The sequence below is a fragment of the Lathamus discolor genome, chromosome 4 (assembly GCF_037157495.1).
Source record: "Lathamus discolor isolate bLatDis1 chromosome 4, bLatDis1.hap1, whole genome shotgun sequence".
In the NCBI taxonomy this organism is placed as follows: domain Eukaryota; kingdom Metazoa; phylum Chordata; class Aves; order Psittaciformes; family Psittacidae; genus Lathamus; species Lathamus discolor.
This window is the reverse complement of record NC_088887.1, coordinates 45,839,059-45,854,893: the sequence shown is the minus strand read 5'-3', so window position 1 is coordinate 45,854,893 and position 15,835 is coordinate 45,839,059. Positions and strand designations below refer to the sequence as shown.

The following is a 15,835-nucleotide window of genomic DNA, read 5'->3' as shown; positions in this document are numbered from 1 at the left end:
TTATATTCGCTTTTTCTGTACTTTGAGCTCTTCATTCTACAAATTTCACATGCTTTTTTAGATGAAGTAGCATGTATCCACTGCATATAAAGTGTTTATTTATATATATTGTGTTTCTTTTTCATTGTCTAAAAGTGTAGTTTTTGGTTAGCAGTACCTCTCAGCTAATGTTTTGATATGAACATTTGAAGATTCCTATAAAAAAATACATCTAGCCTGAACTGCGCATGGAAAACATGTAATTGTATAGTATATTCTATGAATACGCATGCTATGCTTGAAGGAATAATCATTTAGATCTTCTCAGTAATTTTTAATATTTATTTTTAATATTTTGGATTTTTTTTTTTACTTATATATACAGAGAGAGAGAGAGGAAGGGTGGGGAGCAAGAGAGAATAACTCTACAGAGTGAAGGGCAAATGTGTTTTGCAGTTAGAGGGTTTTTGCCTGAAATTGCAGGTAACAGTGCACAAAGTGATTGTCTTGGTCTTTTGTAATCCAGGCATTTGGCAATTCTTTTTTTTTTTATTTTTTATTTAATTTTTATTTTTTCCCTTAATCCTTTACCCATTCATAAATCTGGGGCCTGCAATTATTCCCCCCCCCCCAAAGTTTTAAATAGAATTTTTTCCTGAAGCTGCTTCTGGTGGGTTTTTTTGCCATCCTCCCTGCAGTGCTCCTCTGGGATATGGGGCATTACATTTTTTCAGCCTTCCTCTCTGCAGTAGGCATTTGCCATCTACCACACTTAAAACATTCTGTTCTTTGCTCTGTCTTTTGGCACTGGTAACTGTGACATCTGTTTGTCACATATGAAGCCCAGGAGGTGCTGAAGACCCTGAAGCAGTGAGCATCCCTTACATGAGCATCCCTTATGTGGGCAGACGAGAAATATCTTTGCCTCATAGGTGGCAAAGCGGCTGGCTTGGCTTGCGCCTTGTTTCCGTGGTGACATTCAGACTGAGAGATATGGAGAGTTTCCAAATGCTACGTACAGACTGTGGGAAACCTGGCCTTTCCTGGCCTTCCCTCTCGTATTCTGGTTCACCTAGAGAGGAAATGTGAGTGTGTACCCCAAATAGGAGCTGCTGTGGTTGGGAGAGTTGCTCACTCTGGGCTTACTGCAGTGTCTGTACCCAGGAGCAGCTGTCTGGTTGAGGTGGAAGACAGGGAGAAGTTTTCTGGTTGGTTGTCTTGATCTTTGACATAGCCAAAGCTTGGATATTTGCATAAATAAAGTGAATAGGCTAGCAGCCTACCAGCTCTGGATTAGTGAAGCCTAGGTGCAAATGCGTAAGTTGTGGCACAGTGTTTTAATTTATCAGGAACTCAGTTGCACATTTGAAACATACGTAGACTCATGCAGTTCCAAAGGTGGTCAATCCTTAAGAATAATTGGCTTAAATTTAATGTATGTTTAGTGGTGAGCTGGGAGAAAACAACTGTGATTTTTATTTTTTTTTCTGAACACTGAATGTTTTAGTGGTCCTTTCCGTTATGCTAGTTCAGGTAAAAATACGGTAAACAATAGTTTGTGACCTGAAAAGTCATTGGACAGCATTACATAAATGCCCAGTTTATATTAAAATCTAGTGTAATATTAAACTCTAGTGTAATTGTTTTTTTTAATGACTTGTTAAACTCTATGTTGCAGTCCATTGCTTGAATTTGTATTTGCTAAGGTGTGAAGCGGATGGCGTTCAGGTAGGGCGTACTGTTTGTGTTCATATTGAAAGATGAATTTGCCTTATATTTAAAGAAAAAGAGAAACCCCAGACCTGTCATTTGTTTTTCGAGAAAGCTGTGTGTCTTTGCCTCTCATGCAAAATTATTCCATGTACTGTCTATGTGTTACTGCTTTTCAGTAAATGCTGGGTTTACAGAGCAAGGACTTGCCAAGGCAAGTTGTCAGTTTACAGCCTCAGTCTGATTTACCAAGGGGAGCATAAAAATATTCTTCGTTTCCAAAATTTCCTGTATGATAGTTAAACCTGTAATGCTCATCATCTTTCCATTAACCCCAAATGGAAAAGAAGGCTGGTAAGGACACAAAGTCTCTTATTTTCACAGTAGTTTTCCAACCTTAAGGAAGAATTCCCTTGACACCAATTTGGGGAAGAATATTCTACCTATTTGCCAGTATTTTTGGAATTGTATCTTCTCATGTATATCTGAGCAGCTGATTAGAAATTATAATTCAGATCTAGACATAGAAAAGGCTATTTTAATACTTTTTAGTCTCCTAGAGGCGGGAGAAAAGACTGAACTGCTTGCAGAGGAGGAACAGACTGTGGGATCAGAACCTCAGGATATATTTAATGGAGAGGTTCTTTTGAGTTTGAATCAGCACATGCGTGCATAACTTTTTCTGACATTGAATTACAGGGTGGTTTGTTGGTTTGCTTGTTTCAAAAGATAACCTGTTACACACTTCAGAATAAGACAATACCTCAGGGAGATCATGAAGTGTGCAGCTCTGGTATTAGAAGATTGCAAGTGTGGAAGATTTCCCTGGAGGGTAGCGCTGCATCATGCAGTCTTATTCCAGAAAATCATATGAGTAGAAAAATAAAATTAGTCATTTCTCTATAAGTTTCTACTGTGTTGTTGTAATAAAAAGAATCCATTACATAGAAATATGCCCGATTTTTGTATCAGTGAGCCATTAAATGTTGTTAATGATTTGATGAATTCTGACTTGGCCCACACAAGGTAGAACTCAATGTGGAGTAGGGAAGAATCCCCCAATCTCCAGAATATTCTACTTGTGAGATGAACTTTTCTAGAGAAGTTTTTTCTAATGTTAAAAGCACTGACTTTTCTGAGCAGTTTCTGTTGGAGGTGCTTTCTTTACTTTTGCTATTGTTTTTAATTTGTTTAGTCTCACAGATGAGGTAGATCTTACTTTAAATTTCATAAAGACAGCTGCTCATGTTCTGTTAATGCACTGTATAACGCACTTTGTACGTAACACCTCAGAGATATGCCAGCTGACAAAGATGTGCAATGTATTAGCATCTTAAATGCCCTTCTAGGCCCCAGTCAAACTAGCCAGGAGTGTATAGGGGGATCTAGACAACATTGCCATCGATAATGACATTGTTGATAAGCTCAGGTGGAAAGCATGCAGGGCAGGGAGGTGCTTCTTGAGTAGTTAGTGTGCTTGGAGGTCTGTGTTATTTCTACAGAAAAAGAGGAATCTTTTAAGAAAAAAGAAAAAAGTTACATTATATCGTGTTTGTTTTAAATAGTAGGTCTAAAAAGGAGTTCCGTCATAGGGTTTTACATTAAGCTCTCTTCTTATTGGAACATCTGTGCCTTTACATAAATCTCGGGGTTATTTTGGGTGAGGAGCAGAGTTGTTGAATAAGAAGAGACTGTTACTTGTGTATTGACATCACAAAATCTGTTTGATGGGGCCTTATGCACCCCAAATATCATAATGAACCTGATTTTTGGGCAGAGGCCACTGTTCTTGAATATCCAGGACTGCTAGATGCTTAGTAACTGTAATTGCACCCATAGCCAGGAACAAGGCATAGTACATAAAAAAGAGTTATTTTCTGGGATTCCTGTGGTACATGGGTTGTGTGACATCCTATGATATTAGGGCATCTGAGGGTAGAAGCGAATCGGACCTTGGCAGCTAGAAAAATTTCTTACTACGTTGAGGTTTGGTGGATGCTGGATTTGGAGGAGTATCATAAAAGACACAGTGCTCTTAAGAAAGCTGTGCTGTCCCCACCAGCTTCCAGGGTGTTTCTATGAACCTCAGGCACCTGATGTTTTTTGAAACATCTTGTCCTGCCCCGAGTTAAATGGCATTATCGGCCAGGAACGCCCTCTTCCTGAAGCTCCCCTAGTGTTGATCTGAACACAACAGCTGCTGGCAAACAGGGCTGTCTGCCATGGCTCTGCGATGAAAGGTGTGAGTGAGGAATGCTGCCGCTCTTTTCCAACTATTATTATTACCTATTTGGGCACCGTTCTGTTTACAAAAACAATTGCTGCTCTTTAATTAAGACATAGAATGACAGAAATAAATTACTTTAAAAGGATGTTCTATTTAGGGAACGAGGGGAAGTATTTGTGCGAAGCTATTCTGAAAACGTCACGCAATCTATGGTTAAATTATTTTGTTGTTTCCTGGATGTAGCTTTTACAAAATCGGTGAGTCAAGCAATTGTCAGTAATATTTTTGTTGTCTTAAATTTTTTTCTTGCCCTTTATGAACTACGTGCATCCATCTAGATTGCATCTGAATGACAAAAATACATAGATAGCAAGAAGTGGAAGAGTAATGACTTTATTTAGAATTAACTGTAAGTGTTTATTAAGTGCATCTGTCATGTCTTATTTTGGATTTGTGTTGGTAGTCTCTTAGCTCAGAGATTTTTTGATACCTGATGACGTTGAATACTTTAATGTTATTATTCTCATTCAGCAGTCTGTGTAAGCAGTGTGGGACTTCAGGAATATCAAAAGTACTTACTGCCTTCTTTTATAGTCATTTAGCAAAAGCACATCTATGGCCTATTTTTAATACATTCTTAGGTAAAATATTTTATGTATTGTCGAGTATTCAATTTCTCTCAAAAAGTAAATGTTGTTATATATGGGACTGCTTGTAAAACATAACAGATGGAAAAGTTGGGCTTTGAGAGAAAGTACGTAGAAGTATGGATAAATCAAGAATGCTCACACCAGATAGTTCAATATAATTGTGTGTGTGAGCAAGTAAAGTGGATCCAAGAGATTTGGAAAGGAAATTACTTCCTTTTGCAACCTAAATTTAAATATCTAAATGAGTTCTTATAGCACTGGGACTTTTTAAATGGCCTTACTATTGGGTGTCAGGCAGAAAAAATACCTGATTTTTACTGCTGCTTGTCTGTTTGCTGATAATAGTGAGCATTGCCTAGCACGTGAGAGAGAGACAGCAGCATTTGGATTAATAGAGGGCTCCATTGAAATGCTTTGGGAATATATAGGACTCATGCTCTTTGACATGTTCTGAAGCAATGGTGTCTAACAGAGGGAAATTAAGATCTTGCTCTTGTACATCACACTGATTATGCATGTATTGTGTTGTTTTACAGTGAAATGTTACTTTTGATTAACAAACAGTTCAAACAACCCCAGTTCCCTCAGCTGCTCCTCATACAGCTTGTGCTCTAAACCCTTCAGCAGCTTCATTGTCCTTTGAACATGCTTAAGCAACTCAATATCTAACTTCTTGTAGTGAGGGGCTCAAAACTGAGCACAGCATTTGAGATTCAGCCTTACCAGTGCCGAGTGCATGGGGACAATCACTTCCCTGGCCCTGCTGGCCACACTAGTTCTGACACAAGCCAGAATGCTGTTGGTCTTCTTGGCACCTCTAGCAGCCCTTCCTCGTCATGAGACCTACCATGGTGGAGGTACTCTAGGAGTGAGGTTAAGAGACACTGACAGCTAGTAATTCCTGGATGCATGGCATTAAGCATATTCATGCTCTCATTATTTCCTTAGAACTGGTCTCTGGCAGAAACACTTTCCTTTGTTTCCGGTCTCTTGCAGTGCTGTAATATTTAACAACATCTGTTGATATGCCGCACCCAGAGAAGGGTAATAATCTTCCTCCCTTCCATTGTTCCCTCTTCTCCTCTCCCGTCCCAGATGTAATGGAGACATTGCTAACATACCAGTTATTAGAGATGGCCAGATAGGCATTCACAGTACACTATCCTACAAGAATTCAGGGCTCTTCTTGGGATTCCGGAACGGTTGGTATCTTCCACAGGTTGAAAAGCCATGGCTGCCATGGCTCTCCAAATCTTGAGATTTCTGTGTAGCGTTAATTTTTTGTAATGTTGAAATACTTCTCTTAAAGATAGGGCAAGTACCCTCTGTTGGCTTGATTTTGGTTTCAGTCCTTTTTTACTTCCCATGGCAGGACAAAATGTTGCTAACTTTTGTCTTCCCTTCTACCCTGTTTCCACAGGTCTTGATGACTGCCTGCAGCAATACATAAAGAACTTTGAGAGAGAGAAGATTAGTGGTGACCAGCTACTACGCATTACTCATCAAGAACTTGAAGATCTTGGAGTCACACGAATTGGCCATCAGGAACTTATCTTGGAAGCAGTAGACTTGCTCTGTGCACTGGTAAACTTCTTGGGGCAAAACAGGGGGGCAGTGAACAGTGTTTGAACATTCACAGTTTGTGAATTCACAGTACTCAAATTACTAGTTCTAAACACTATCTAAACTCCTGACACATAATGTATGAGCAATTCAGCATTTTAAACGAGAGACAAGATAAAGAGCAATATCTACTGATAAGATGGAGCTTTTTAAATACATTAGTATCAGAGATTTGAAGTTTGCATATCTGTCTTTATAGAAGAAAAGTGTATCTGAAATCAGGAAAAACTAGACTGGGTTTGGTTTGGAATGTAAAACAGTTATATATGTGAATGCAGTAATTGAGTGTCGGTTGCCCTTTACAAACAAAATGTCCTGATATTAACCATGTTATTTTTCACTGATACATGCAAATTATGTTTTAGATGATAATTTGAGTTTGCTGAAACATAGCTGCTTCTATTTCACAGTAGAAAGGATTAAATACTGAAATAATTGTCTTATATGTAAATAATACATGTTTTTGGTGGAGCATACAGTGGGATTTTGGTAATGTTTTTTTCAGTCAGGTCGCGTCATGCATAATTGGGATTATCCCCTTGGTGAGAGGTGTGGTGCTGACTTCACCCTTCTTAATGGATCTTTTATGTGTGCCTGTAAACATTAGTGATAGCTTGGGCACACTGTCTGCATTCTTTGCTGTAGGAAGGATTGCAGACAGCTCTGGTAAGATGTACTTAACTGACTAAAGTGGTGTTTTGTGCATTTTTAATGCATGCTGCTTTTCCAAGCCTTAGAAGCAGCTTTAAGAAAGCTGAATACCAGTAGAGGCAATCAAAGATGGTAGGCTGAAAGGCCCTTCAGAAGGCGGCTTGTGGATTTTCAGTATGCAGCAGCTTTGCTGAATAGTCTGATGTTGCATCTTTAGGAGACAGATGTGAGGGGTTATGAAGAGGGAAAAAAAAAAAAAAAGAAGAAATGCAGAAATAGAGGGGAAAAAAATGAGTAGAAAAGGGGGAAAAGCTTTTCCATACAGGAAGACATTTGGTTTTAAACACGTCTTAGGTTCTCTTCTTCAGAGCAGTATTTCTAATAACATTGCAAAATGGCTCAGTGCAGTAAGTTAACTCGTCTATTTTTTAAAGAATGGAAAGGATGCAATCTTGGAAAAAAAAAAAGACAACAAAACTACTCATATAGAAGGGAACAGACTTACTCATAAAATACTTTTCTCATCAGACAGTGCAGAAGGCAACAAGAAAGTAAATACTTTAATTAACTGAGACAAAATCTCAGTTAGGGTGAACAGTGATGACCATTCCTCCTGGGCACACAAGGAGACAGATTATGGCTCTTTCAAAAATAACATATTTTCACAAAAAAAACTCTTGTTTATTAGCTGAAATTTCTTTTTTCCCCTGGATATATAATTACAGATGTTATCTTTAGACAAACAAACACAACTTGTCTTTGTAGCTCTGTTATCTTAGGCAAAAGTGCATGGAACTAGGTTGAATATAAAATAAGGCATCTGTAGTGAAGGCTAGCGCTGCATGTTTAATTTATGCAGCGAGTCTCTACCTTCCTGGTCCATGTTGCACAGGTGGTGTTGGCTGCTTTTCTGAGTTTGTCTTAAAGAAAACTTCATCACTGAAACACAATAGCATGTGTCAGATCACAGCTTCTAATTTAAGCTGTGGTTTTTGCAGCCTCAGAATTGGCTCCTGATGGTTCCTTAGGAATAAAAATATGTGACTGTTATATTAATTTTAGTGGACTTAATTTGAATTTGTTGTTCACTAATCAGATAAACCTCTTAGGAAATTTAACTCAGAGGCAATTCTTTTGGCTATACTGGTCCTGTACTTACAGGTTTTCCTTTTCTTACTGCGTCAGTAAGTATCTGTCGTGGTTAGTGCTTGTCTGTTCTTCTGATTAGCTTCTAATGTTGACTGTATTGTTTAGGAGAACTTTAATCCAGTGACTCTCCAGTGTAGGATAACTGCTAATGCAAGGCATTTAAATGAATATTATCTGATTATTTTTTTCTGTTTCATTGGTGCTTGACAGAAGTTTTGTGATAGAATTTAGCATGAGTTACAAGTGTACGATCTGACTGAGTTAACATCTATTTATGGATACTGGAGATGGAGAGTGGCATGACGGAAAAGGAATATTAATGTTAATTTTGCACTGCAAGCATAATCTCTGATTTTAAACTAATCATTGAAAAACAAAAGTATTGTCACTTCTGATTTTTCTCCCCATTCTCTCCGAGTTAGTGAGTGACCACTTTGGCAGGGAGGGCAATTGAGGGGACAGGACCACCTCCCACTGTTCATTCCTGCTCCCACTCTGCAGGGGAGTTTCCAAGACAGAGTTGCCTTCAATGAAAAAAGCTTCTGCCGTGATGGTAGCTGATGTGTTTTAAGAGCTGCTTTTTTCCCACCCTCCTTCCCAGCACTTTCATGGTGTAAACTCCTACTTGCAGTTTCTGCCCTGACAGCTGTGGATATGGCAAATGGCAAACCAGCCGCTTGTGTTGCATGCCTTTAGTTGATGGGGCAACATTTTCTTCCTGGAGGAAAGTGGAGAGCCTGAAAAAGCATATTTGGCTGGTATGGAGAGAGCATTGGACCTCCTTAATCGAGGTGGAGGCTACTGAACAGTGCTAAATATACAAACTGCTTACCACAGTAATAGTTGGGAACCATTTATGGTTGATAGCACTATTTAAAGGATGTTTTCTATTGATTGATAGACGGTGGGTGATTGGTTGTGGTCTCTCATGGTGTTCCTTTCCTGTCATAAGTACTAGCAACAAATGGATCCTCCAGTGTTAGCTATCAGAGAACAAATGGTGGCCTGTGCTATCCATCTCAGTATAGTCTCTCATGGCTGCCAGCCTGACATACCGTGCTCTTAACAGGAGAGCAAGCATCCTGGGGATGAGATTCACAGGTTTTCTTTTCCTGTGGTGCTTCTGAGAAGGAAGAATAAAGATTTTTCCCAGCTGCTATTGCTGTTACAGGTCACACTCACTGATAATGGTGGGGGCGTACATACCATCACTGAAGCAGAATGTGCTCCTGGAGAGAGTGGGCCATGTAACTAATATGGCTTGTCTCTTCCTCTCTTCTTCAGTCTGTGAAGGTGGGAGCATGTTCAATAGATTATCTTGCCTCAGTGCAGTTTTGTGTTTTATAAAATTCATATGTCAGAAAGGGCAAGATAAATGAAATGTTTTCTGTGCTTTAAAGAAAGAAGCAATAAGGTCTGTGATGGTATTTCATCGATGATAAGAGTTTGTTGCATGGTTTTTGATCGATCCTTGAGAAACCGTGACAGATACATGCCTGTAGAATTGTTCTGTTTCCAGCAAGGAATGTCTGTTGTCCTTTCCTTTCAATTCAAATGGGGACATGAAACCAGTATCCCACTGGTGGCACCTACAGGTAGATTCCTGCTTGACATGGACGTGCATGTTTATTCATGCTGATAAAATCTCAAAAAATAATTGACCTCTCAAAACTGATTGAAAACTGTTAAACTCAGAAACTGCGTGTCCAGCTCTAGAGATACAGGAGAAACTGTATTATTTTTTTCTCCAGGCTACTCCCAGGTACTAAAACACACACTTGTTCATCAGTTACAAAAATTACCACCCAGATCTAACCTCAGTACAATCCTTTTCAGTATGTGTGTGGTGTGAAGCTAGCTTAAGAATGCTTTATGTTTAATCAGTAATGAAACAACAGTGCAGCAGACCTTGAACCACACATAAAATGTGATCAGCCTTGTTTCTTTGATGGTTGTGTTAAGAACTGGATGTGAATGAACAATGCCAACAGAAAGTAAATTGAGGAAAGATGGACGTGATGCTTTTGAAAAGAGAAATGCATACTGAAGAACTGATAGCTTAGATAACACCATCACATCACTCTTTCAGTCTTCAGGTTTGGAGTGCATCTGCAGGTCTTGTAGCGCCTGAAATATCTGACTGTGCTGCAGAAGGCAAAGAAATGCACCTAATTATTTTTCCATCGTCTGTTTGTCAGGAGATGAAGTTTCATTTATCAAAACTGGGTATGACCATATTTTGCTGACTGTCCATGGACTCAAAATTTTATGTCTCCTTGATATATTTTTCCCAGAAAATGCTACCTTTTGCTTCACTGTCTGGGGAATACCAAGACTGAAGACTGCACAGCCAAAGATCTCTTCTTCAGTCTTTAAGCAAATGATGTAGTTTATCTGATATATCACCACAGTGGCCTGTTGCATGAAGGGATTTTTTTGCTTTACTTTTCCAAAATATCATGTACGTTTTGTTTTCATGAAGATTAGATTAGCTTCATTAAACATTAGTTTCATTGAGCATATTCAAATTTTTTTTAAAAGGAGACTTTAAAGTGGGAAATATTTTGTTCTGGGAAGACAAGAATATTTTGAAAACTTCAAAATAACTTTTGGATGTTTTAAGTCTTCCTTAAATAAAGGAATTATTGAAGTCCCTGTGAATTTGCAAAATCATTCTTCAGGGAATCTGCATTTGTGTAGTTTTGTTAAAACCCAAAACGGTTTTTGCTTTGTAGAGCATTCTGGTTTCAGTACCAGTTTCATGCTAGTTATTTAAATCTGCTTTGGCTGCACAGGAATCTATTATACACTGCGTATTTGAATCTATAAAGCTAGAAGATTGAAGCAGATGAGATAGCATTATTATTTTGTAGAGAAAACATTGGTGTATACTAACAGCATGGAATTACTTATCATTTACCACTAACACAAAATATTTATATGCAAATGAATGTAAAAAATAGACGTACTTTACCCATGAATGATTTGATTTCTCGTAAGAATTATGCCTTTTACCTTAATTTGATCTTCTTGCCATTTCTCACACAGAAATCCTTTCCTTTGCCCTTATCACTAGTCAGATCTTAAAGCTGCTTTTGTCAGTAATAGTGAATATTAGATTTAATCATCATAGTGGTAAATGGGGAAGACTTCATTTTGGAATGGAGATTTGTATGTGCTAGGGTTGGGATTTATTGTTAATATTCTGCATGCTCATAGCACAAAAATTATTTGCCCTTTTTACTATTGCCCTTTGCAAGTTAAAGTTCTGGTTATATGTCATCTGCCTTCCTGTCTTCAGCCTGAGCTAACTTAACTGCAAAGAAAGAAATCCTGAAGTCCATCACCAAATCAATAAAGCTAAGGAGTTAAAGGGCTTCTGATACCTTGCATAGATCATGTTGAAAATGTTTGTTGCTGTTGTTAGCAGATCTTTTATACAGAACTGCAGTAAAGCCTTGTGGTATGCCAAAGGTAGTAAATACATCTGCAAATTGTGAATGTCCTTCTTCCTAACTGTCTTAGGAATCAGTTTTGGATCCTAGATAATTTCCTTAGTTGCTTTTTTTCTTTGGGCTGTTTGGTGTTTTGGGCAAGTACAAAATACACACCCAGGTTCGCAGAGTCTCGGCATAGTTTGGGTTGGAAGGGACCTTTAAAAATCCAACCCTCTAGGTCAAAAGTGGAATGGATAAACAGGGATGTTACAGTATAATATGTTTTGAAGAGGTAGTGTATTCATAGCAATCTACTTTTTTTTTTTTGCTTTTTTTGAAATTGCTGATAAGCTGTTTAGGACTTTGTGAAATGCATTTAACTGAATATGTGACTGATAGTTTGAATTCTGGAGAAATAAATAAGAGCACTTGGCTGGCTAGGGACAAAATTAAATGACAAAGTAGAAAAACAAAAAAATAATGAGCACTTGGTCTTGAAGAGTCTGCTGATTAAATAAGAGAAGAAGAATAGTTTATGTAATTGCTCTATTAGTGCTACAAAGCATGACTAGGGCTTGGCTTTTTGCTTGATTGTGCTGTAGAAAAAGAAGGGCATTTTTCAGGAAAGGGGATAATGATGATGATTGATTATGAATCTTTCCTGGGTTCTGCAGGGCTGTAAGTATCATGCACCTGAGGTTTTTTTCTGTAAACATTTAGGACAAATATTTGTACTCTTTGAAACTATTTGCTTTTGAATCAGTATATGTTTAGTAATTGCAGTAAATTATAAGAGTCGTTTGAGCTGTCCGGCTTTTTCTCCTTATCTACATACTCGGTGTTTATGAAACAGATGTGTGAGGATCACGTGTTATGCACTTCTAAATTACCCCATATGTCAGTGCTATTCGAAAGAGAGATAACCTTAGTGTTGGCATTTCATAATGCTGGAGGAAGGGCCGTTAGAAATATATGTTGTAGGCAGATCTGATGAGGTATGAAGTTACATAAGGCACCTTCCATATGACAAGTTGTGTTCTCAGTTGCTCGCAACTTCAGGCTGGTAAGCTATCTGCCTCATACTTTGTGGGATGTGTTCAGCCAAATGTTTTCAAGAATGAGGTTCAGATGCATTTTGTTAATTTTAAAAACAACTTTGGAGACAAAGGTTGGAACTTGGTGAATTTTTGGCTGCCCCAAATCTTGAGGCATGGTTTTGAAATGGCTGCCATGTGCCGTGGTATCTGTGTGTTCCTGTTTTGATTATTCACGTAAGATCTTCCCCAGTTTTCCCTTGAACTGAGGACTCTGTGAACTTTACTGTTTCCAGGTTGCTTGTTTAAAAGCAATAATACATGCAGGAATGATGCTCAAAAATTAATATGGAAGATGAAAGTGCTGAAAGATAGTGAGGAGCAGAATTAAGCTTGTCTGAGGTAATCTTAAGTCCATTTCTTAGCAGTCATATGCTATTACCTAAAAATCCTGCATTCAGTCTGTGAATAAGAAGAAAAAGACTTTTTAAACAGTTGTAGTAGGGAGAAAACTTCTGATTTCATCCTTGTGATTTTTACCCATATCACTGAGAGATGTCAGACATAACTGAGAAGTTACATTTCTTTACACATAATTTATTATATACTGCACGTAATTTGTTAGCCAGTACATCCATCTGGACTATAATATTCTTTTCAAAAAGTTGCCATTTTTTTCCTTCTTTATATAATAATGTTTGTGTGTGTGAGGATAAACATTTGCCAAATAAAAATAAACCTTTACTTTTTGTAGTCTGTACAGCCATGGTTGCCTTCTCCAGAGGGGTATCAGAAATTGATGTTAGCACTGCTATTTGCTCTGCCTGCCTGGAAAACTCCTTTTTCTTTACTTTTGCCCCCAGCTCCAGTTTTACAGTAGTATTGTTGGTTCCTAACTTGTGTCTCTTCATTGTCTACTTGTGTCTAGCAATGGTCACTCCATGCCTTTTTCTCCACATGGTTTCCAGCCACTTTCTGGGCTGGAGAGAAGAAACAGTTATTTAGGGAGGTAGGCAGAGGGGCCTTACCCCAATTTCTCAGTCTTGGATTGTTTGCCGAAGCTGAATAATGTCATTGAACTTTCTGTGTCCTTTGTGCTTGGAGATGTAGAGGCATTTGTGGTTACATAAAAGTTGTGATCTATCACAAAAGTTGTGGCTATCTCTATTGCGTATTGCAATGTGTTTAGGTGTGGACTTCTTCTGATATCTGAACTTGGCATTTTTAGTTAGTTGATCTGTCTTTGCGTTTGCAATAGGCAGCATAAAACTACCCTAAGCTAAAGGTCTCAGCAGCTTCTAGACAACCTGTCTGGGCCAGCAGAGATAGCACTATGAGTTAGGAACACTTTCCTTTTAAGCTGTACTAGCAGTGTGAGATGCACTTCCCTGCCAGAAAGGGTCAAGTGAATTTAGCACAAGAGATAAAATGAGGTCTGATTTTGTTTTTTTTATATATATATGTATATACACACACATATATATTTTAATTGGGGGAAGAGGAGGGACACCTGGTGAATATTGATCAAACTGAATTTTCACTTTACTTCCAAAGTCTGGTTACTGAACTCTGTTCCTATCCTGTGGGACTGGTGCAAGGATGTCCTGGCAAAGGGACTAGGCTTGATGTCGTTACCAGAAAAAAAGCAAAATTCATCAGTGGATCAGTGGTGATTAGAGCTGCTGCTTGTCAGCATGTGAAGAAAAGAGCTACAATTCGTCACTCACACTGTCATGTGAAGCCACAGAAAAGTAATTAGCAGGTAAAATGCCTATTAATAGCTCCCACCACCTTTAGTTCGAACACCTGCTGACAAGCTATTACTCTGTGTAGCTTAGTTTCATCAAGTTCTTGTTTTGTGATTGCCAGAAAAGACTCTATTAGAGCTGTTTCTATTGAGGCGGGGTGTCTCTGAAGAGATTCTTGCTCCATGGTCTCTCATTGAGAAAGCAGATGCATAGACTTACTTTGCTTCTTGTAATCTCTACAAGCATGCAGAGATTTCTTTGTGATTCCTTCAGTGATTGTGAATTTATTTTGGCTAATGAAAGCATAACTTGTGTTAGTGTTGGCTAAACGTAGATTAGGGGAAAACAAAGAATTGTCTCTTTCTGCCTGCAATTATCTTCTTATGGTGCTTGAAAATAAACTGTGCATTGCTAAGAAAACCATATTATTAATAATATGTTATTGTATATAAAGTATGATTAAACTTGGTGGTTATTATCTGAGCAGGCTTTTTTTCCAATATTAGAACAGGCAACTCTGTTAAGTTTTAATGTGGGCCAGAAATATTAGTGATAAACAAAGCATGGATTTTGTTAGCTTGGCTGCTGGTTTAGGATCCTTCTACTTAAAGGCTTCCATAAACACAGATGCCCCAAAATATATTCCATACCCTGCTTTATCTGCCTCGTATTACAGGTGGAGGCTTTACTGAAGCCATTGCCCATGTAAGACTGAATTTTGTGTGTAGCTTAAGCTTTACATCTGTCCCTTGTCTTTTTTTTTTTTATGTTAAGGAGCACACACTTTATGAATATGTGTGAAAATAGACTTTGTTAACATTGTCTCTTCCTTTCCACATATACAGTGGTGAAAAAAGACATTGAGAAAGGGTGAGTCTGCAGGTTGTCTATCACTTGAAATGTTAACAAGAGGCCACTAACCATTTATAGGAGCTGATTTTCTAAAGAAACGTATACAGAAATGCAGCCTATTTTCCCGTTGTAGAATAAACTTTTGATTCACCCTGTGTTTTGGGGAGGTGAGCACCATGTCGTGCCGGTGTCACGGGGCTCGCTTACAGTGGGGTATTCATCTGGCTGTTTCATATGACACATCTTTCACCTAAACTGTCTTTAATTTTTTTCTTCCCCTGTTAATTTTGTCAAAATAAGCTAGGTGCTCAAGAAGCAGGGTGAAATAAGAACAAAAACGATATTTTTTGGTGATGAAACACTGGAACAGGTTGCCCAGAGAAGCTGCGGATGCTCCATTGCTGGCAGTCTTCAAGGCCAGGTTGGATGGTTTTTGAGCAACCTGGTCTAGTGGGAGATGTCCCCTGCCCATGGCAGGGGGGCTGGAACTGGATGATCTTTAAGGTGCCTTCCAACCTAAACCATTCTGTTTCTATGATTTTATGATTTTTTTCCAACTTTCACTCTGGCCCAGTCCTCAATCTCCATCGTGCTCTCTCAGCCACAGAAAAACACAGCAAAATCAAATTTGTTTTTTTCTGATGCCTATCTCTTTCCTTTGGACTGATTTGGTAAGTTACTAGTTTGGCTGCATAGAATGATAGAATCATAGAATAGTTAGGGTTGGAAAGGACCTCAAGATCATCCAGTTCCAGCCCCCCTGCCATGGACAGGG

General features: G+C 38.5%; 1 protein-coding gene across 4 annotated transcripts in view; it reads left to right on the top strand.

Annotated features, from left to right (window-relative positions):
• The window catches only part of CNKSR2 (connector enhancer of kinase suppressor of Ras 2), a 214,701-nt gene that overhangs the window by 29,802 nt on the left and 169,064 nt on the right, over nucleotides 1-15,835 (top strand). For all 4 annotated transcript variants that reach the window (XM_065677314.1, XM_065677313.1, XM_065677311.1 and 1 more), the window contains exon 2: nucleotides 5,987-6,150. In XM_065677314.1, the coding sequence (XP_065533386.1) occupies nucleotides 5,987-6,150 (164 nt within the window). The remainder of the gene's footprint in view (nucleotides 1-5,986; nucleotides 6,151-15,835) is intronic.